This window comes from Pangasianodon hypophthalmus, chromosome 9, assembly GCF_027358585.1.
Source record: "Pangasianodon hypophthalmus isolate fPanHyp1 chromosome 9, fPanHyp1.pri, whole genome shotgun sequence".
In the NCBI taxonomy this organism is placed as follows: domain Eukaryota; kingdom Metazoa; phylum Chordata; class Actinopteri; order Siluriformes; family Pangasiidae; genus Pangasianodon; species Pangasianodon hypophthalmus.
In genome coordinates, this window is record NC_069718.1 from 29,360,303 (window position 1) to 29,382,448 (window position 22,146).

Below are 22,146 nucleotides of genomic sequence, written 5' to 3' on the forward strand. Positions count from 1 at the left end.
CGTGAACTCGACCCTCACGTGAACGCGCGTGAGACACTTGACCGGAAGCAATGTTTTATAGTTAAAGTTTAAAACATGAGTATTTTTCTTACACACACTTATCGTTTGGCTCCAGAAGACACTGATTCATCCACTGGGGTCGTATGGATTTTTCTAAAAATCTTCATTTATCTTCATCTGAAGAAAGAAAGGCATATACATCTGGGATGGCATGAGGCTGAGTAAATGATGAGAGAATTTTCATTTTTGGGTGGAGTTTTCCTTTAACACTAACTAAAAACCCAATAGAGCTTAAACTTTTCTTTTTCCTTTCATAGGTCATTGCAGAGTTTAATCGCTTCACAAGCAAAAGCCTCAAGCAAGATTTCTTCTCAACACTTGATCAACATACAGCTCGTTTTCTGGAAATTTTTGAATCAAAGAAGGGGCAGTTGGAAAGAGACTTTCTGAGATCTTTGAGCAAATTAAGTCTATGGTAAGCTTGTCAGTGTTTCTTTCTTGCAAACTAAATTCTGTTACTGTTTTAGTTCAACTTTTAATTGATTCTATGTTATAATTTTTTCAGAGCACTGACATCACTGCTAAGCACACAGCAGTTCTCCGTGGCCTTCCTCTCATTCTGGAGAAGAAACCACTGACTTTTTTCAAACACGTTTGGCAAGTATCCTACATTTCATTCCAAATAATGCCCACACACATATAATCACATGTAGGCATGCCTCATTCAACTCTGTACACTGAACTCTCTTAGCTTGGACCAGAAGCACAAACTCTGCTTTTGAAGTTTTCGTTTTCATTTCTTTTTGAACTCGGGCCCTTGTACATTTTGTAGTATGCAAGTTCCACCTTCACTGTACAGTTCACTGTTTTGAATATAAATTTAACACGATATTTTGATTCACAACCTTTGTTTATCTCCATTAGTTGTACATAAAGAAGGTGATGGTCCTGGATCTTTAAATGACACATACATTTGTGAGGTTTGGATTTTTAATGTAACTAGGATTGTAATATTTCTGTTTTTTATTAGGACTGTGATTGGGACACACCCCACATTTCTGATCGTGACACCTGAAGACAGCCAGGATTCTCCACAAGCACTGCATCTGGAGGCTTCGCACAGAGCAATTATTCTAGAAGGAGCCATAGCGATGGATGATCCAGAAAATCTTCCACATGCCATGTGCCTGTTTTTGGGCTGATATATGCACTAAATTTGGAGAACCCTCCACAACTAAAGAACATCTTTTGATTTTATTCAAAGAGTATTTCTTTCCCTTGGACATAAATCCCTGAAACCAAAATTACAGTCACTTAAAAACCTTCTGCTGATGGAAGTCAATGCTGTGTGAGATTGTGTTAAGCTAGTGGTTGCACAAAAGTCAGGATTCTTGGGTGTTGTGTTTGAAACAGTCACTCGTCAGTCATAATTAGTCGCAATGCACTTGTATTATAATGTAAAAGAAAGATTGTTTTTAGTTGCACTGCACATTTGAGTTGTGTAAAGAATTGTTAATGTTACACTGAAGAATAATGTTTGGCATTTAGGAATGTCTGAATGGCAGTGTTTGGTACATTGTAGTGCCTGAAGACAACTGAAGAAAAATAAATAATGTTTTGCCGGAGTTTAGTTGTTGCTTTTTGTCTTTTAATTTTTGTAGTTCAGCTTACTTGAAAATTTTAAGGCAGTCGGTTTCCTAATGTTTTGGTAGTAATGTGAAATAATGATTTTGAGTCATCAATACTTAATTAGACTTGATAAACAAGTTTTGTATACAAACTGAGTTAAGTTTTGCCAACTGAAAATTAATGCGCTACTTGGAAATTTTAAGGCAATCAGTTTCCTCACTTTTTCTAAGTAAAGTCAACTTATTACATTTTACAGTGAAATTGCTCACACTCAGCTGAGATATGGCAAAAAAATAAATTTAAAAAATCTAGGGCTGAATATACACACAAATGAAAAGACAATAATGTATGGAATATTTGGGGGGAAAAAATAGCCAAAAAAAGTAAAAGATTTATTCATTCATTCACTCGTTTATTTCATTATATAGCGTTTTTAACGATGGAATTTTTGTCACAAACCAGTTGTTACAGATATCCGGATATAAAAAGTAAATATAAACCTTTTTTTAACATTTCCATGTCAAGTGCTGAGAGGCATGAAGATATGTTCTTAAAAAAGGGATAGAAAATAAAATTAAATACTACCACTACTACTAATAATAATAGTAGTAGTAAAGAGTAGAGGAGAGGCGTGTGTTGGAGTTGTTATGGCAGAATAATCCAGTGCACAGTAATAAGGCTGATGAGCTCTGTGTCTGTGGGAAGGACACAAGGCCTACCGGCTGTTTGAGGCGGCGCTGCGTGTTGTGCTGGATGGAGCTTGACTGCCCTCGTGTGGCCAAACCCAGGAACTGCAATTTCCCACAATCACTATTCTGTTATGAAGTATTTTATGGAGGTGTTTATAAGTCTACACTTGTAGTAGTTAGCCGGGGGAGAGTGGAGAGAACTGTTAGAGAAATATTAGAGAAATGTTAGTGAATGCTCCCGCCTCCTCCCCTCCCTTTTTCCCTTTATGTTTTACTGTAATAAGGTATATATTGGCTTTATCTGTGTAATCTTCTTCCCTAGTTGTGGAGATTGTCGAGTGAAATAGCTGAGGCCACGTACGGAACATATGAAGTTCCACTGAAGCAGTGATGAGACTGAACATGACTTTTGGTGGTCATACACACACAACACTTTATTAGGAACACCCCTTACTCATACATACACCACTTTATTAGGAACACCCCTTACTCATACACACACACACCACTTTATTAGGAACACCCCTTACTCATACACACACACGACTTTATTAGGAACACCCCTTACTCATATACACACCACTTTATTAGGAACACCCCTTACTCATATACACACACCACTTTATTAGGAACACCCCTTACTCATACACACACCACTTTATTAGGAACACCCCTTACTCATACACACACACCAATTTATTAGGAACACCCCTTACTCATACACACACCAATTTATTAGGAACACCCCTTACTCATACATATACACCACTTTATTAGGAACACCCCTCACTCATACACGCACCACTTTATTAGGAACACCCCTTACTCATACACACACACGACTTTATTAGGAACACCCCTTACTCATATACACACCACTTTATTAGGAACACCCCTTACTCATACACACACACCACTTTATTAGGAACACCCCTTACTCATACACACACCACTTTATTAGGAACACCCCTTACTCATACACACACACCAATTTATTAGGAACACCCCTTACTCATACACACACGCCACTTTATTAGGAACACCCCTCACTCATACACACACACCACTTTATTAGGAACACCCCTCACTCATACACACACACCACTTTATTAGGAACACCCCTCACTCATACTCACACACCACTTTATTAGGAACACCCCTTACTCATACACACACCAATTTATTAGGAACACCCCTTACTCATACATATACACCACTTTATTAGGAACACCCCTCACTCATACACGCACCACTTTATTAGGAACACCCCTTACTCATACATATACACCACTTTATTAGGAACACCCTTCACTTATACTCAGGTAGCAGAGAGACGTCGATTCAGCGTCTATTTTTAGTTTTATAGGTCAGTTTCAGTCATCAGTTAATTTCAGGCGATTGTCACAGATAAACAATGGGGAAAGTCAGGTGTTGTGTCTAAATCCGACTGCCCGGCTGAATCCTACACCCCTTCACGTGCACGCGCACAGTACCATCGTGTTTCCTGTAGATGGCAGTAAAAACACAAAGTTCACTCAAAGGCTTCACTTTTCATCCAAACGTTCAGTTAGATGGAGAACTTGTGCATTTTCCTGTAGATGGCAGTAAAGACTCTGAAATTTAATTCAATGCTTTTTTTGGGTTGTGTACGGTATTATGATATTCCTAATAAAGTGGCCGGTTACCTTTTTTGGAAGAATAATTTTTATGTACATCCCCTGGGAAAAATGGGAATGGGACAAAAACTAACATCCCTTTCTCATTTCAGATTTACAAATACCTTTTTTTTTTAATATTTTATTTCAGCATGCTAGTTTAAAGCCATGTTACATATCAGTCTATGTAAAGTGAATATTGTTGTTAGAGGAGCTGAGGTAAGCTCAGGCTGGAACAATCAGTTCTATAATGTACAGGGTTTTAAAAGGAGTCATTTAGCCCCAAACAGAACATAAAGTGGTAATGCGGCCTCCTCCCCAGCCCTGCAACAATACACAGAGGCACACAGGCTTTCTCATTCTCTCTTTCACCCACACTGATAGACCAACTAAATCTCATGAACTGAAGTGGGCGGATCATGACAGTGAAATAACCAATGAGCATGATGCCTTTTTATTAAATCCTTACATACATGTACATAATAACACACTTTAAACAGGGAACTCGACCATCCAGACAACAATCCTGGCAGCCAGGAGCCGAGGACCAGATGATACACAGTACACAGGTTCACACACATTCACACAGAAACACACTCAATAACACAGATTTACACACACACACTATAACATCGCTTATTCTATAGTATATGTGAAATGAACCTCTAAAATCCATGGATTGTTATTCAGTTATTCATTTTAAAACATATCATTCAGTAACTAATTTAAATTATTCAGTAATTATGGTTAAACTAAACTTTTTACAGAATTAAGGAACATTTTACCCAAATAATAATGACTTTAAGAAATGTCTAAATATTTCTATAATTACACAGCAGTGCAGTATCAGACTTTATAACATAAAGGCCTTGTGTGTGTAAATGTCAGATTAATTATAAATAGTGCAGCAGTGAAATATTAAATGAAGTGAGGAGGCAGAAAAAAATGACAAAAAAACTTAAGCGTTTTACATGACTTCTATAACTACATGGCCACAGATCAGTGTGTTATTTACACCTTTCAGCCTTTTGAAATAGTTTTAAATATCGATGAAACAATGTTCATTACAAATACTCTTCCAAATACTATGTCCATTTCATTTTCAGTTACCTGGAAGAATACATACTGGCCTCTTTCCAATCTCTAACTGTCCAGTTTGGGGGAGTCTGTGCCCACTGTAGCCTCAGATTCCCTTTCTTGGCTGACAGGAGTGGAACCTGATGTGGTCTTCTCTTGCTGTCGCCCAGCCGCCTTCAAGGTTTGACTTGTTAAAAATGAAACCATTGATACAGCTGTTGTAAACATGCCTAACTGTATCTTACAGATCGTACATCTTATGATGACGCAGCAGACACTGTAGAGAGATTTACTGGTTTGAATGCTGGGGAAACTGCCTCCTGATTATGACAGAAATCACTCAACAGATAGGGATTTTGAGTTACTGTTACACAGTGTTACATACATGTCCAGACTATTTTCAATTACATTCAATTTTATTTAAATTTTAGAACTGTGCCAGCAAGAAGAGAAACACGAGGCAAGCAGAGAGTAACTGTACATCTTTCAAAATTAAACTGTCAAATAAATGAAGTTAGCAACAACACATTTAGCTACCGTAATGCTAGCATGATTACATAATTACTTTGTTTTGCTTGAATTCTGCTAAAACACAGACAGTAAGCAATACAATCCCATGCAAACAGAATACTATATACCTTGACAATTAATATATTAAATTCTAGTTTTACGCCAGAATTGTCCTTTAAAAAACAGATTAACAAACAAGGAACAGAAGTTTGACAAAAAAATGGGAAAAATAGATTAAATCACAACTATAAATCAATCATCTGTGGAGAAATAAAATTCACTGTCGTTACAACAAACTGAATAAAGCCATGTTGAGCAGAAACATATATTGAATAAACAGATAAAAATGTGGAGCTAAAAATAAGCTACAAACAGCTAGAACACATGGATGTGTATTTGTGTAATCAGTGTGATGATGTGATGATATCTCTGTGTTGTGTGTAGACGCTGAAGGATTTGACTTTGGATTGTAAAATATGTTATTAAAGCCTGAAGTAACTTGTAGCTGAGTGGATAAAAGGATGTGATCAGTCACAGTTATTGTTATGGAACTTCTACATGTGAATATGAATGATTCAGCTCCCAAACTGCTGGAAATGTGGGATGGGTTCTAACGCTTCATCAAAACTGCTTTATCCTGGAAAAGAGGTTTGAGGTGAGACTCCTGTCATACGCCAGTCCTTGTGAGTTTATCATACTCAATGCTGAAAGACAGAGAAGAGAATCAGTGTAAACAAACAACATCAACATAAACACACACATACAATAAAACTGATATTATACAGTACACAATGAATATTATTCAGTATCATTCAATACAGTACAGTAAAGAGACAGTAAGTCAGTAACTCACTGTAGTGTCTCCAGTTTACAGTGTGGATCCTTCAGTAGATCAGAGAGCAGCTTCTCTCCTGATTCTCCTGGATTATTACCATTCAGATTCAGTTCTCTCAGGTGTGATGAGGAGTTTGATCTCAGAGCTGAAGCCAGAGCAGCACAACCTTCATCTGTAATACTGCAGTGCCACATCCTACAAGAAAGAAAACCTTCTCACACTTAACACACTCAGTTTTAGCATTGAAAACATGAACTATGCAAAATCTTTATATATAGTACATTTACTCTCCATCTCACACACACAACAATGAAAATATATCAGATCACTACAATTACAATTACCACAGATGAAAACTGCATGCTGCTGTGTTTATTAAAACTCTGGTGTGTGTGTGTGTTTGTATCTCAGTATCTCCAGTATACTGTTTGTGTGTGTGTGTGTGTGTTGTATATATATATATATATATATATATATATATATATACACACACACTATATTACCAAAAGTATGCGGTCACCCATCCAAATGATCAGAATCAGGTGTCCTAATCACTTGGCCTGGCCACAGGTGTATAAAATCAAGCACTTAGGCATGCAGACTGTTTTTACAAACATTTGTGAAAGAATGGGCCGCTCTCAGGAGCTCAGTGAATTCCAGCGTGGAACTGTCATAGGATGGCACCTGTGCAACAAATCCAGTCGTGAAATTTCCTCGCTCCTAAATATTCCACAGTCAACTGTCAGCTTTATCATAACAAAATGGAAGAGTTTGGGAACAACAGCAACTCAGCCACGAAGTGGTAGGCCACGTAAACTGATGGAGAGGGGTCAGCGGATGCTGAAGCGCATAGTGCAAAGAGGTCGTCGACTTTCTTCACAGTCAATTGCTACAGAGCTCCAAACTTCATGTGACCTTCAGATTAGCCCAAGTACAGTACGCAGAGAGCTTCATGGAATGGGTTTCCATGGCCGAGCAGCTGCATCCAAGCCACACATCACCAAGTGCAATGCAAAGCGTCGGATGCAGTGGTGTAAAGCACGCCGCCACTGGACTCTAGAGCAGTGGAGACGCGTTCTCTGGAGTGATGAATCACGCTTTTCCATCTGGCAATCTGATGGACGAGTCTGGGTTTGGAGGTTGCCAGGAGAACGGTACATTTCGGACTGCATTGTGCCGAGTGTGAAATTTGGTTGAGGAGGAATTATGGTGTGGGGTTGTTTTTCAGGAGTTGGGTTTGGCCCCTTAGTTCCAGTGAAAGGAACTTTGAATGCTTCAGGATACCAAAACATTTTGGACAATTCCATGCTCCCAACCTTGTGGGAACAGTTTGGAGCGGGCCCCTTCCTCTTCCAACATGACTGTGCACCAGTGCACAAAGCAAGGTCCATAAAGACATGGATGACAGAGTCTGGTGTGGATGAACTTGACTGGCCTGCACAGAGTCCTGACCTGAACCTGATAGAACACCTTTGGGATGAATTAGAGTGGAGACTGAGAGCCAGGCCTTCTCGACCAACATCAGTGTGTGACCTCACCAATGCGCTTTTGGAAGAATGGTCAAAAATTCCTATAAACACACTCCTCAACCTTGTGGACAGCCTTCCCAGAAGAGTTGAAGCTGTAATAGCTGCAAAAGGTGGACCGACATCATATTGAACCCTATGGGTTAGGAATGGGATGGCACTTAAGTTCATATGTGAGTCAAGGCAGGTGACCGAATACTTTTGGTAATATAGTGTGTATATATATATATATATATATATATATATATATATATATATATATATATACACATACATACATACATACATACATACATACCTCAGTATCTCTAGTATACTGGGTGTGTGTATGTGTGTGTGTGTGTGTGTGTGTGTGTGTGTGTATACCTCAGTATCTCCGGTATACTGTGTGTGTGTGTGTGTGTGTGTGTGTGCGCGTATACCTCAGTTTCTCCAGTGCACAGTGTGGATTCTCCAGTCCAGCAGAGAGCAGCTTCACTCCTGAATCCTGCAGTTTATTGTTACTCAGGTCCAGTTCTCTCAGACTGGAGGAGTTTGAGCTGAGAACTGAGGACAGAACTCTACAGCTTTCCTCTGTCAGTTTACACCCACACAGACTGGAAAAGAAATGATGAAATATCAGAACACTGATCTCAAACACACAAACACAGCCATAATACAGCTAAAGTTTAACATGGAACAGAAATGTCAGTGTGTTTCTCTCACACACACAAATCAGAGGACAGGACACCACATCAGCACATTTACAGGAGCAGGGACGTCCTTCTGCACTCCACAATCTCTCAGCTACAATTTATTAGAAGACCATTAGGTCATGTACATAACACACGTGAGAGCGAGCAGCCTACAAACACTACACTCTGATCTGTGTTCAAGTTTCTACAATCAACACTGCAGATATAGTGCATTTTATTACAGAAAATAAAGATTTATAGAACTGTACACTACGAGTTAATAACATGCCAGTACTAGTGGTACTTTACAGTGAGTTATATGTTGACTTTCACAGAGACGGTAAACAGTTGGTGTGTGTTGTTCTCTGTGCTCATACTGTTATAAATCTGTCACCTCGAGACCTCTAATTTTACACAGACACTGGATCAGGTGTTTGGTGTGGACCCGAGTACAGGTGGAGTCACATACATCCAAACTGATCCAAACTAAAGAGAAGGTTTGATCTGTCCAAACCAAACAAATTAGGTGTTAAAGCGTCCTTATTCTCTCTCACGTGACAGATAGGGCTGTTTGATATGCTGATACGGTGATACATAAGAGGAGAAATTCGAATAATGAATTAGGTGTGAAATGGTGATACATATCATAGGATGAGAAAATAGAATAATGAATAGTGTCTATTGATAATTATTTTCCTGTATCCTCTGTATCAGGAATGTCGTAAAAGACACATTTTGGCAGCTGATTTATGTCACTAAAGTCAGCGCTAGGAGCTACTAGCAGTGTGCTAGTAAAAAAAGGCTCCTGAGTGGCACAACAGAAAAGCGTTCATCCTATTTTCCATAGATTGTGAGTTTAAATCCTGAAGATGCCACAGCCATCAGTGGCCGGGAGTCCAAGTGAGCAAGTGAGTCCCTGCTCTCAGGGAGGGAGGGGTGGCATACTCTCTCTCCCCTATCAATCACAGTGATACTAACTGATCATGGGCGTCTGTGAGCTCATGCATATGGAAGTGGGCAGATACCATCAATGTTGTAGCAGTCGCATCCTTCATCAGAGGCGCCATTCCTTTAAGAGATTTTGAAAGTAAGTTGGTTCATACTGTAAGCTGTTTTTGAATGTATTTTGTAACGTAATTTTGAAATGTGTATGCACTTTTGGTAGGAAAAGCCACTACTGTTGTTTTGGTTCTGTTTATGTTTATGGTTATCCTGTCTTAAGCCCCAAAGATTATGCTGTATGAGGGTCACTTGTTACTGTTGGGAACTCCAAGTTTTAACTAAATTAATGCTAACTCCCACCGAGGTTAGTCGGGGAATAAAGACCCACAAAATGATAAGACCGTTGTGTGTGGTCCCTCCTTTAACACCTGGCTACATATATACTGCTCAAAAAAATTAAAGGAACACTTTTTAATCAGAGTATAGCATCAAGTCATTTAAACTCCTTGGATATTGATCTGGTCAGTTAAGTAGCAGAGGGGGTTGTTAATCAGTTTCAGCTGCACTAGTTGGGCAACAATGAGACAACCCCCAAAACAGGAATGGTTTTACAGGTGGAGGCCACTGACATTTTTTCCCCTACTTTTTTCTGACTGTTTTTCACTACTTTTGCATTTGGCTAGGGTCAGTGTCACTACTGGTAGCATGAGGCGATACCTGGACCCTACAGAGGTTGCACAGGCAGTCCGACTCCGGCAGGATGGCACATCAAAATGTGCCATTGCCAGAAGGTTTGCTGTGTCTCCCAGCACAGTCTCAAGAGCATGGAGGAGATTCCAGGAGACAGGCAGTTACTCTAGGAGAGCTAGACAGGGGTGTAGAAGGTCCTTAACCCAGCAGCAGGACTGGTATCTGCTCCTTTTTGCAAGGAGGAACAGGATGAGCACTGCCAGAGCCCTACAAAATGACCTCCAGCAGGCCACTGGTGTGAATGTCTCTGACCAAACAATCAGAAACAGACTTCATGAGGGTGGCCTGAGGGCCCCACGTCCTCTAGTGGGCCCTGTGCTCACTGCCCGGCACTGTGGAGCTCGATTGGCATTTGCCATTGAACACCAGAATTGGCAGGTCCGCCACTGGCGCCCTGTGCTTTTCACAGATGAGAGCAGGTTCACCCTGAGCACATGTGACAGACGTGAAAGGGTCTGGAGAAGCCGTGGAGAACGTTATGCTGCCTGTAACATCGTTCAGCATGACCGGTTTGGGGGTGGGTCAGTGATGGTCTAGGGAGGCATATCCATGGAGGGACGCACAGACCTCTACAGGCTTAGACAATGGTACACTAGGTAAACAAATTTTCAAGAAGTGAAATTATCTATATCGTGATACAAGATTTTGTCCGTATCGCTCAGTCCTCAGTACAGACATAATGTGTTAGTATAAAATGTGTTTATTTAAAGATGATTAAAGTAACAATTAACAAGCATTAATCCAAACAGTGCAGTTCAGTGTTACATTAAAATAACAAACCATGCAGTAATACATTTATAAATAAAAATACTCACACAGCTTTTCTGGAGGCTTTGACCACTGGCACCAGCCTCAGAAGACATTCCTCTGATGGGTCATATTTACTCAAATTAAACTCCTCCAGCTCCTGTTCTGAGTTCAGTAACACAAACACCAGAGCTGACCACTGAGCAGGAGAGAGACTGGTTTCACTGAGACAACTGTAACCTCCTCTGTTCAGATAAGTTTGTACTTCCTGCACTAGAGAATGATCATTCAGCTCATTCAGACAGTGGAACAGATTGATGGATTTCTCTGGAGATGGATTCTCCCTGATCTTCTCCTTGATGTACTTGACTATTTCCTGTTTGCTGTCACAGCTGTTTCCTGTCTGCAGCATTAAGCCTCGTAAGAGAGTCTGATTGGACTCCAGTGAGAGACCCAGAAGGAAGCGGAGGAACAGGTCCAGGTGTCCATTCTCACTCTGTAAGGCCTTGTCCACTGCACTCCTGAGGAAATCAGACATGTTTGACTTTCTGAAGTAACTGAAAATGCTAGTGCTTTGCTCCAACACATTTGTCTTCTGAAGGATGAACTGGAGAAATGCATATAAAGCAGCCAGAAACTCCTGAACACTCAGATGTACAAAGCTGAACACCTTCTCCAGGTGAAGCCCAAACTCCTCTCTGAAGATTTGGGTACAACTCCTGAGTACACGGACACTTCTCTGACATCAATGCCACACTCTCTCAGGTCTTCCTCATAGAAGATCAGATTTCCTTTCTTCAGCTGGTGGAAAGCCAGTTTTCCCAGTGCCAGGATACTCTCTCTGGTCTGCAGAGGATCAGGGTCACATTTCTGATAGTACTTTTGGTCCATGTTTTTGATCTGAAAGATCAGAAAGTGTGTGAACATTTGAGTCAGTGTCTTGGGGATCTCTCCACTCTCTGCTTCACCTAACATTCTCTCTAGAACAGTGGCTGAAATCCAGCAGAAGACTGGGATGTGGCACATGATGTAGTGGCTTCTTGAAGACTTCATGTGTCTGATGATTTTATTGGCAAGTCTCTGATTATTTATCCTCTTCCTGAAGTACTCCTCTTTGTGAGGATCACTGAACCCTCGTACCTCTGTTATCTGGTCTACACACTCAGGAGGGATCTGACTGGCTGCTCCTGGTCGAGAGGTTATCCAGAGGAGAGCAGAGGGAAGCAGATTCCCCTTGATGAGGTTTGTCAGCAGCACATCCACTGAGGCTGACTCTGTCACATCACACAATCTTTCATTGTTCTGGAAATTTAGAGGAAGTCGACACTCATCCAGACCATCAAAGATCAACACCACTTTGTAGGAGTCGCAGTCTATTAATTCTAGTTTTCTCATTTCTGGGAAAAAGTGATGAAGAAGATTCATCAGACTGAGATTTTGCTGCTTCATCAAATTCAGCTCTCTAAAGGGAAGGGAAAACGTTAAGGTAACGTCCTGATTTGCTTTTCCTTCTGCCCAGTCCAGAATGAACTTCTGCACAGAGACTGTTTTTCCAATTCCAGCAACTCCTTTAGTCAGCACAGTTCTGATGGACTTGTCTTTAAAGAGGTCATTACATTTGATGGGTGTCTCCTGTGTTGCTGGTCTCCTGGATGCTGTCTCAATCTGTCTCACCTCATGTTCATTATTGACGTCTCCACTCCAACCCTCTGTGATGTAGAGCTCTGTGTAGATCTCATCCAGAAGTGCTGAGCTTCCATGCTGTGAGATTCCTTCATTAATTCTTTTAAACTTCTCTCTCAGGTTGGATTTCAACTTTGGTTGATACACAGAGGCCACAGACTCTAATAAACAAAGAAATAACATGTTTCAAAGCAAAATCATTGAGCACGATATAAAATGTAAAATTCTTTCAAAAGTTTCTGTTCATTCTTGATTCATGTACTAAATATTATTGAAGGAACAGGACCATTGTACAGAGTAACCACAAGCTGGACCACGAACAGAACAGAAAAGCACCAGATGTACATGATACTAAAATCAAACTTAAAACTAAAAGTGTTAATATCCAAAACAATTTCCTCTCTCTAAAGTGAACCTGATGGAATAAAGCCATGACTCAGAGCTCTTACTGTTGTGCAGTGTGTTAGCGAGATCTGTGTGGTTCATGTTCTTCAGGACGTGCAGTGTGATCTTCAGCGCTCCCTCTCTGACACTGTGCAGATCCTCCTCATCCTCCACCTCCCTCTCAGTGCATGCTGGGTAATCTGGACTCAGGAGCTTCCTAAACCTCTTCAGCTCATTCTTTATCAGAGTGATGACTTTGTGTTCCAGCTTCTGGTTAGAAACACACAGTAACAGATCTAAATATTATAATTTTACACAGTGAGACATGTTTTATGTCTTTTATGAAAAAAAAAAAAAAACTGTCTATTACCACAGTTACAACTGTCTGATTACCCATAATTCTGCTGCACATTGATAAAACAAGACAAATCACACACACCTTGAATATGGACTCCAAATGATTTGTGCTGATGTTTGATTTCTTCTTTTGTGGTCTGTGAACAAACAAAACACATCATGTAATATGGACTGTATGATGATAATGATGATAGAATAACAGAATAGTGGGGAACCGCATAATAACGAGCAGTTGAGTAGTAAGAATAATAATACACAGCATAAATGTAAGACACTGCAGAATAATAAGGAAATTATGATAAAGTGAAAAGCTTCCTCCAACTGACTAGCTCGTTTTTCATTTTTTCTTTTTTGATGTTGTTCCACTCGATGCCTCAATGCTGGATAATGCTGGAGCACATCTGTGGTACTCTTTTATAGCTAAAACACCTTCACGAGCTGTTAACAACAGTGACTAGCATGACTATTGTGGAAGAATTTTATTAATCAAAGTATGATGGTTATCATATAATCCATCAAGTATGGTTATCATATAATCCATCAAGTATAATCAAGATTTAAAATACTTAGAAATGATAACAGATTTAGTGTATTTAGAGAGTGACTTTATGATTTCACAAGGATATTTCTGTGTATGTGAATCAAGAAACCTAAAACAAACTGGTGTGACCTTGCAGGTGGACTGTGCTTTTGGGAAAAACAATAAGCACGCAGTTCACATTCATAAATTGTATCTTCTTCAGTCCAGATGTGTTCCGTCATATCTCATGGGAAGGTGTTTTTCTCTCTACCAGACGACTGAAGTGCACTGTTCAGGTTGTGATGAATGTTAACTTTTTTTAAAAAAAAAAAAAACTGACTGATCTCTCGCCACGGTTAAAACTAAGATAGAGGGTCAGGGAAATAATTGTGGTGAGAGGCAGGGGTGTGATTAAAAGAAAAAAAGAGAAGACTTCACTTGACTATGTAAATCAGATGATTATCTCGGCTTTGTTGGTTGATTCAATAAAGTCTGATATTTGGCATCCAAAACCCTTTGACTTTGGAAGGTTATTTTTGTTATTCTCATCTGAAAAGTTTTGCCAAGACACTATAGGCTAGTTTATATACAGGATGGCTGAGTGAGCTTCGTGTCTCCAGTGTCCCAGGTGGCTGAGACTACACTGCTAGTGTTTATCCTGGTATTACTGCATTTCTTCAGTTTTTTTTACCTTGAAGCACAGTGTGTTTGCACAGTTTGGTGCAAATTAGCCTGATAATATCCCATCTATTCTTTTATACTGAAAACTAAAATGAGTGACATTGGTCACTTTACAATTTAAAAAGAATAAATTAATAACCATACAGTCTATCCAATATATTTTAATCCCGAGATATAATATATTTTAAGTATTTAAAAAAAAAAAAACAGGGTCACCATATCCTTTGTCTATTCCGTAATCCACACAATGTTAAATCATCATTCTTCTGTCAGTAAAAACACAATTGTACATCCGTAGAAGCAGGAAAATGGTTTAACGATATGTGCCAACAAAAATCTCAAACAGACAGACAATCTGAAAACATATTACCTATTTATTTATTTATCTGTTTGTTTGTTTGTTTGTTTATTTGTTTGGGGGGGGTGTCCCTTATTTTTCCTCCTTGAAGGTGGCAACCCTAGAGCTTACAGGCTTTGCTGATATTTCTTTGATCTCCAAACATGCTGAGATGAGGGCGGAGTGAAGGGACTTTGGGGAGTGTCTATAAGATGATTGATACGAGGCCTGACCAAACACTTCCGGTCTGGAAGGCAGATTTCCAGATGGGTTTTATTTTTTCAGCCACATAATACACTTGTGCTGAGGCCACGACCATTGTTTTTTTTTTTTCATGTAAAAATCAATTATTGCACCTTTAACACTCTCCTCTTAACACAATACACTGATTTCAGGATTTCCTAACTGACACTACAATATTTAGAATCAAATGTTTGAATGAATAAATAAATAAAACAGTTGTATAGTCATTAATTTCCCAGGTGTAAATGTTCTTCTGTAGCACCACAGACCCTCCAGCTCAGGGACTGCAGGCTGAACTGAACTCTTAAAGCACTTTTCCTCACTGCCAGTCCGAGAGCTGCAGCACTGCACAGTTTAGTGTTTTACTGCTTCAACACCTGATAAAGCTCAGGAAGAGCTTCATAATGAGACGAGTGAGTTTGATCAGGTGGAACACTGCTGTAAAACACCTCACTATACTGACCTCACATCAGTAGGACTGTCTCTGTAGGTATTTGGTTCTTCCATTGACGCGTCACTCTTCATGGACACACAGCTGGGTTCTGGTGAGTCTGATCTCTTTCCCTCCATCACTCTAGAATTACAACAGAAATATCAGCAATAATTAATACTCTGCTGTCTCAGCACTGTTAAACAATGTGCTCATCATTAAACACCAATAATTCCATCTTTTTAATTCAGCTACAGTCCGCACACTTATTCAAACAGGAGACTCGCCTCATACCTCAGGAATTACTCTGATGTCAGGAGTCCCAATCACAGCTAACTGACTCAGCTGGGTCTTAAAGCCTGTAGAGTTCACTGACTCAAAGCTATGCTGCTCTTATGCTACACATTACACAGTCCTTTTTACTCTTCTCTCAGGGAATGATTTCTCTAAACTGTTCTTACATCAGATCAGTGATATATTCACTGCTATTAAACACCTTAAAGCAGAGTTTAGTTCCTCTGTTAACTAGTGAGTGTTTAGAGATACAGATCTGTTCCCATGAGACGGTGTGTATTTATTGCTGGTGAATGGAAAAGTAACTCACCTCTCGTCTTTCTTTAAGTCCTGTTTTCCAGACACACTCATGTTGGAGGTCATGTCTCCTTCTCCAGATTACAGCAGGACACACGTTTACTTCACTCCAACATCGGTGTGTTAAATCAAACCCTGTATCAGCACAGAGTTCATTTACAGGAAATAGTCACGGTATCAAGTCCTAAAACAACCTGTGTACATTAAACCTTCAGTACAAACCCACAAAACTCTTCTGCATCTAGTGTCACTTCAGTGTGTTTATATATTATAGCTTTACATTTAGATACTCACTGTGTTTTTACTCCTGAAATGGTTTATTTTCCCCTCGACACAAAATGGAGCTGCTGAGTTTTACTTTCACTGATACTGTCTACCTGGTTTATACTGCAGAGAGCAAAGGGCAGTAACTTTGGACATTTAATAAACACACACACACAGATGAATATGATTGTTATCAATTGTTATCAGACAGCACTCTGATCCATGGAGCAAAAGCCACGATAAAGCTCGTCTAAACAAAATCACGTAAATAAAACACAAAGCAAGCTCCTTACCTTTTACAAGTTTTGTAATCAGGATTCATTTGCAGATTTATTTGAAGTCCTTGATATACAATTTCTGGAAACAGCAGCAAATATTGAAAACACCTGCAAATACAGAGAATAGAGAATTAAAAGGGTTGTAAAACCTCCTACATCACAGACATTATGATTTCATGACCTTGATTTAGTATCTCGTGGCTTCATTAAATTGCGCACATGTAACTGTCATAAACATAAAAAATGTAAAATAACAGGAAGTACTGGAAATACTCAGCAGATATAAAACCTCGATTTAAAAAGACAAATTACAAAAAGAATTTAAAAAAGAAATTAGAAAAACAAGCAGAACTCATAAGCTGCATAAGTTTACTTAAGTTTTTACAGTAAAATATTTTTTATCTGGTTTTATCTTAATGAGAACGAGTATCCTGATCTTAGTCAGGATTACTGTGTAAGTAGTTTTTATGTGAATGATTAATGTTACTTAGAATAAAAGTAATGAAGAAGGCTAAGATAAACACACTGGTCAGATGAATAACTTAGCTAATGTGATAATTCTTAGCTTAGAAGTTCTGCTTTTTTCATGCATTCTTCTGAAACTTTTCCATTTTGTTGTAAACCATTTCCATTGTGTTTTCAGGTTATTGCAGCATTTTCTCTGACAATTAAGACATTAAGACATTGAGACAATTAACTAACTAATCTGAAGCCCACGTGACTGCGCCTGTGTATGTTCATGCCCCGCCCACTGTCAACACTTCAACCAATCAACACAAAGATGAATATGAGTGACGTTTTGGGGAAAACTGTAGTGGTCCATCACACTCCATAAATATTCCAGTGAGATAAAGTCAGATGCTTTTTTTGATCCAAGCCTGTATAAGTTGTCGGGAGACATGTTTTAAAAGTAGGGGAAAGTGGAATGGGTAAGATAAAACTATACTAGTGGAGCGGATATTGTAGTGGCCTGGATATGGGGCATTGCACTGATCTTTTTCCCCAGTTATTGTATCACGCCCTCAGTGTTTGGGTGTCCAATCATGGGCTGCGTCATTTCCGCAGGAGCGCCTGTTCCGGGTTCCCCCTTTTCCGCTTTGAGGTTTTGGCTGATGCAGAAAGATGGTTGATGTGGTCCGCTGGTGCAGCCGTTTCCCGGCGTTTCCCTTCCGGGTTTCAGGGTGTTACTGGCAGGCTGAAGCTGTGTGTGTGTGTGTGTGTGTGTGTGTGTTAGCGGCTTGGAGCGCTAGTAGAGGCGCGGGTGTAGTGTCCACATGAAGGAGAATAATCCGGGTTAAAGGAAGTGCAGTGATTCTGCAGGGCGCCATTTTCCGCACTGCTGCTTTGTTTTGTCCGCTTTGTGCGGCTGACTGCTGCTTGTGCTACTGGCCTGGTTTTATTTAGTTTTGTTGGTTTGCTTTTCTTTGGTTTGGTCTTGTACATTCTGCTCGGTTCTTTTTATTTATTTGTCTCGGTTCCTTCATGACCTGCTTATTCTGTGTTCTGTATTTGAGTTATGTGAATAAGAAGGTGGAGAGGAGCCTGAGGATCTTCTCCTGATTTATTCACAGGGTTATTGTGGGTGTTATTTTATTATTTTAGGATTATTTCTGTCTTGTCCTCATTTGTACTTGGTAATATTTTTGAGTGTTTTCTCGCCTACCGCGGGAATTTTTCTTTTTTTTTAAATTTTTTTGTAGTTGTGTTCTTTTTTTTTTTTTTGAGGTCCTTTTCTTAAAATTGTTGCCAGTTTTTACAGATATTAATTCGAGAGTACTGAAGCCCCTTTGTCAACATTTTTACCGCTTGTGTGTGAAAAACACGTAAAGAACAAAGCATTGAACTAAGAGACACGTATAGGATGCAATGGAACTTTGGAATTCTCCCATAATGCACCTCGGCAACAAAAACAAAACATTAAAAACATAATTTCTCATTAGGTATTGTAGTAAATATGAAACAATGATTACTGATTGTAGTGAAATATTCATTAACTACACATCTTTCTTTTAGCTTGTACAGTTGTTTAGAAGAGGTTTTATTCTACTTTTTACTATTATTTATTTTTTTAATCTACCATGATCGAGAAGTGTAGTGATTATCTGCTCCATAAATAGCTTCTGTTTTCTTTTATCTCTCGGTGTTTGATTAAGGCGGCGCAAAGTGGTCTCTCCTGAAATGGGCAAGTGCCACGCCTTACCAAGCACCCATGCCCTGCGAATAGTCTCAGCTTGGCATGTCCCTTCCCCTTTTACTTTTTCTGTTTGTATGTTTGTTTTCTACTTGCGTTTCACAGTATTTTTTCACAGTAACTATTGTTATTATTTATTTTATTTCTAGAGCACTTTAGTAAACCCTCACAGCACTTCATAAACCTCATAAACCACAATCCTTCACATCACTTACAGCTTTACACATGAGGAAAAAAACAGGCTCCTGCTAAGAGTTATTAACATCAGCATTGTCTACATGGCTTTTTAACAAGTTTCTTCAGTATATTATTAAATAAATGAATCCATAAATAAAACAGATCTATTCGAGGCTTTGTACAAATCTAATACACTAATGTGTACATTTTTACATCATTACAAGAGTTAAGAGTGTTGTCTTATTGACAAACTACATTTCTTCTGTGAAGCATCCGACACTTTAGTGTAAAATTCTACCAATACATACTGATTTTACTTCCAAGCAGAAAAAAGAGAAAACAAAAAGAAAAAGAGCACAAATAAGCTCTCAGTGTGTTATATGAGTTATTAAATTTCAGAGTCTTTACTGCCATCTACAGGAAAATGCACAAGTTCTCCATCTAACTGAACGTTTGGATGAAAAGTGAAGCCTTTGAGTGAACTTTGTGTTTTTACTGCCATCTACAGGAAACACGATCGGACTGTGCGCGTGCACGTGAAGGGGGGGTGTAGGATCCAGCTGGGCAGTCGGATTTACACACAACACCTGACTTTCCCCATCGTTTATAAGTAAGTTGAGTAAGGGGTGTTCCTAATAAAGTGGTGTGTATGTATGAGTAAGGGGTGTTCCTAATAAAGTGGCCTGTGTGTATGAGTAAGAGGTGTTCCTAATAAAGTGGTGTGTATGAGTAAGGGGTGTTCCTAATAAAGTGGCCTGTATGTATGAGTAAGGGGTGTTCCTAATAAAGTGGTGTGTATGAGTAAGGGGTGTTCCTAATAAAGTGGCCTGTATGTATGAGTAATCTTACTGCTACACTACTGATGAAAGAGAGCAGTGGCGATGGCGTGTGTGACAGTAAATCCAGCCTGTAGTAAATCTTGTTGAAGAATCGGATCCACTTCTGCTTCCTGAGCCTCTTCTTCCTCCTGCTCATCCTCCTCTTGGAAGGCAGAATACATGTTGGAAAGGTTGAAGAGTAAAACACAGGCTACAGTCATTTTGCAAGCGCTTGGTGGCTCAACACGCACCTAATAGCAACCTGTAATCAAACTAACTCCAAAGCTGTGTCCTCTAAATCCTGTGTGTAAAGCCCAGTTTCCCAGCCCTTATCTAACACATGGCAGTGTTTTATCTGCTTTCTCTACAACCCCCGCCTCAGCTCGTGCAGGCCGCTTTGCTTCATTCCAGCTGATGGCTGGAATCAGGGGAGTTTGGGGCAGCTTCTGATTGAACATCCTCGGGAGTCTAAAGAGGCCTCTCTATAATAGCTTTCTTACCAGTTCAACTCCAACTTCATCAGCACCCTAATAAAGCACTGCAGGTTAGTTTTGTTCAGGGTCACTATCTAAACTGAGAGTCTATTCACAAGCACTAGCACTACTACACTTCACATTCAATATTTCCTTCTCTAATGTTTAGGGTTCCTAATAAAACTGCCATATTCAATCATGAGCACCAAAAGTCATGTTCAGTCTCATCACTGCTTCAGTGGAACTTCATATGTTCCGTACGTGGCCTCAGCTATTTCACTCGACAATCTCCACAACTAGGGAAGAAGATTACACAGATAAAGCCAATATATACCTTATTACAGTAAAACATAAAGGGAAAAAGGGAGGGGAGGAGGCGGGAGCATTCACTAACATTTCTCTAATATTTCTCTAACAGTTCTCTCCACTCTCCCCCGGCTAACTACTACAAGTGTAGACTTATAAACACCGCCATAAAATACTTCATAACAGAACAGTGATTGTGGGAAATTGCAGTTCCTGGGTTTGGCCACACGAGGGCAGTCAAGCTCCATCCAGCACAACACGCAGCGCCGCCTCAAACAGCCGGTAGGCCTTGTGTCCTTCCCACAGACACAGAGCTCATCAGCCTTATTACTGTGCACTGGATTATTCTGCCATAACAACTCCAACACACGCCTCTTCTCTACTCTTTACTATTATTATTATTATTATTATTATTATTATTATATCACAATTATGTGACTCCATTTAATGCCATCTGAACTGCATTCAGCTGCTATTTCTACCTCCACTGTAATATAAATTACAACTGAGTCTATGGATTTCTGCTTAAGGTGCAGTATTTGGATATTGGGATGGTGGTTGTGTGTTGTGTTGTCTGTGATGTGTGTGTGTGTGTGTAAACTGAGTTGAATGTAAGATGTTGTGACCAAACACTAAGAAAAAATCCTAATACATGTCAAAGTATATGGCAAATAAAATTATTCTGATAACATCAACACTGCTACTACTACTACTACTACTACTAATAATAATAATAATTAATGAGTTACTATGATTAATAATATTCCATGCTATAAGGCAAACAGAGTTTTTGTGTAGTGAGTGAAGTGTGTTGTGCTGGATGGATCTTGGTTACTCTCGTGTGGCCACATTTCCAAACTTGACTCTCTGCATTTGCAGTAAATAATTTGGTTCAAATAATGAATTGATTTAATAAATTAAATGTATGAATGCATGTTGGTCTTTATTTGGGGTTTAATCAGAATAATTTCATTGATGACAGCTGTATGATAATTACTTTTGAACATGAGGTTGAATGTGATTGGTTCATTCTGAACACAGCCACACCCCAATTATGCAACCAGGTTACTGTAACTTTTTTATTTTTCCTATTTTTCCCTAAAATGTTTCTGATGGATTTTCACTTAATTTTTATATGTTGTAATTTCACATCAATGATGGAAAAAGTTCTGATATGATTTATCTTGGTTTGATTTTCTTTTTTCTTCATCACAAAAACCTGCTATTTTAACAGGGGTGTGTAGATTTTTTCTATCCATTGTAAGAAGCTTTAAGTATGAGTTTCTCAGCTGGCTGTACATCTGAGAATCTTTTCATATGGTTGTATATATGTACTAACTTATATATGTAACTGTGAAATGTTAGAACCCATAGGTGGG

At 39.3% G+C, this 22,146-nt stretch overlaps 2 protein-coding genes and 1 long non-coding RNA gene across 4 annotated transcripts; 1 reads left to right on the forward strand and 2 right to left on the reverse strand.

Annotated features, from left to right (window-relative positions):
* Positions 1 to 658, forward strand: LOC117597955 (uncharacterized). Its single transcript, XR_004578692.2, has 3 exons — positions 1 to 221; positions 318 to 475; positions 566 to 658. It is a non-coding gene; the product is annotated as an uncharacterized LOC117597955 (long non-coding RNA).
* A 3,737-nt stretch (positions 659 to 4,395) lies between these two features.
* On the reverse strand, positions 4,396 to 11,572 carry LOC128318902 (ribonuclease inhibitor-like). Of its 2 annotated transcripts, none has more exons than XM_053237048.1 (4): positions 11,103 to 11,572; positions 8,344 to 8,517; positions 6,493 to 6,590; positions 4,396 to 6,264 (listed from the first exon to the last, which is right to left on the reverse strand). In XM_053237048.1, the coding sequence occupies exons 1-4, from the start codon at positions 11,570 to 11,572 to the stop codon at positions 6,182 to 6,184; spliced, it is 825 nt and encodes a 274-aa protein (XP_053093023.1). In that variant the 3' UTR covers positions 4,396 to 6,181. The 2 variants fall into 2 exon arrangements, with proteins under 2 accessions (XP_053093023.1, XP_053093022.1); XM_053237047.1 differs by having other exon boundaries at positions 4,398 to 6,264; positions 6,414 to 6,590.
* Positions 11,573 to 11,682: 110 nt separating this feature from the next.
* On the reverse strand, positions 11,683 to 17,731 carry LOC117597976 (NLR family CARD domain-containing protein 3-like). The gene is made up of 6 exons (XM_053237046.1): positions 16,818 to 17,731; positions 16,274 to 16,647; positions 15,703 to 15,813; positions 13,541 to 13,595; positions 13,167 to 13,371; positions 11,683 to 12,878 (listed from the first exon to the last, which is right to left on the reverse strand). The coding sequence occupies exons 2-6, from the start codon at positions 16,324 to 16,326 to the stop codon at positions 11,683 to 11,685; spliced, it is 1,620 nt and encodes a 539-aa protein (XP_053093021.1). The 5' UTR covers positions 16,327 to 16,647; positions 16,818 to 17,731.
* Positions 17,732 to 22,146: the final 4,415 nt, after the last annotated feature.

Excerpts from the sequence above, each read along its gene's own strand:
- LOC128318902 (XM_053237047.1), bottom strand. The coding sequence starts at position 11,572 with ATGTCTGATTTCCTCAGGAGTGCAGTGGACAAGGCCTTACAGAGTGAG. Across the intron at positions 8,518-11,102 it reads AAAGCCTCCAGAAAAGCTGT|TCTGTGTGGGTGTAAACTGA; the intron begins GTGAGTATTTTT and ends TTTCTTTTCCAG. Across the intron at positions 6,591-8,343 it reads TGTGCACTGGAGAAACTGAG|GATGTGGCACTGCAGTATTA; the intron begins GTATACGCGCAC and ends TCTTTCTTGTAG.
- LOC117597976 (XM_053237046.1), bottom strand. The coding sequence starts at position 16,326 with ATGACCTCCAACATGAGTGTGTCTGGAAAACAGGACTTAAAGAAAGAC. Across the intron at positions 13,596-15,702 it reads GACAGTCCTACTGATGTGAG|ACCACAAAAGAAGAAATCAA; the intron begins GTCAGTATAGTG and ends GTTTGTTCACAG. Across the intron at positions 13,372-13,540 it reads ATTTGGAGTCCATATTCAAG|AAGCTGGAACACAAAGTCAT; the intron begins GTGTGTGTGATT and ends GTTTCTAACCAG.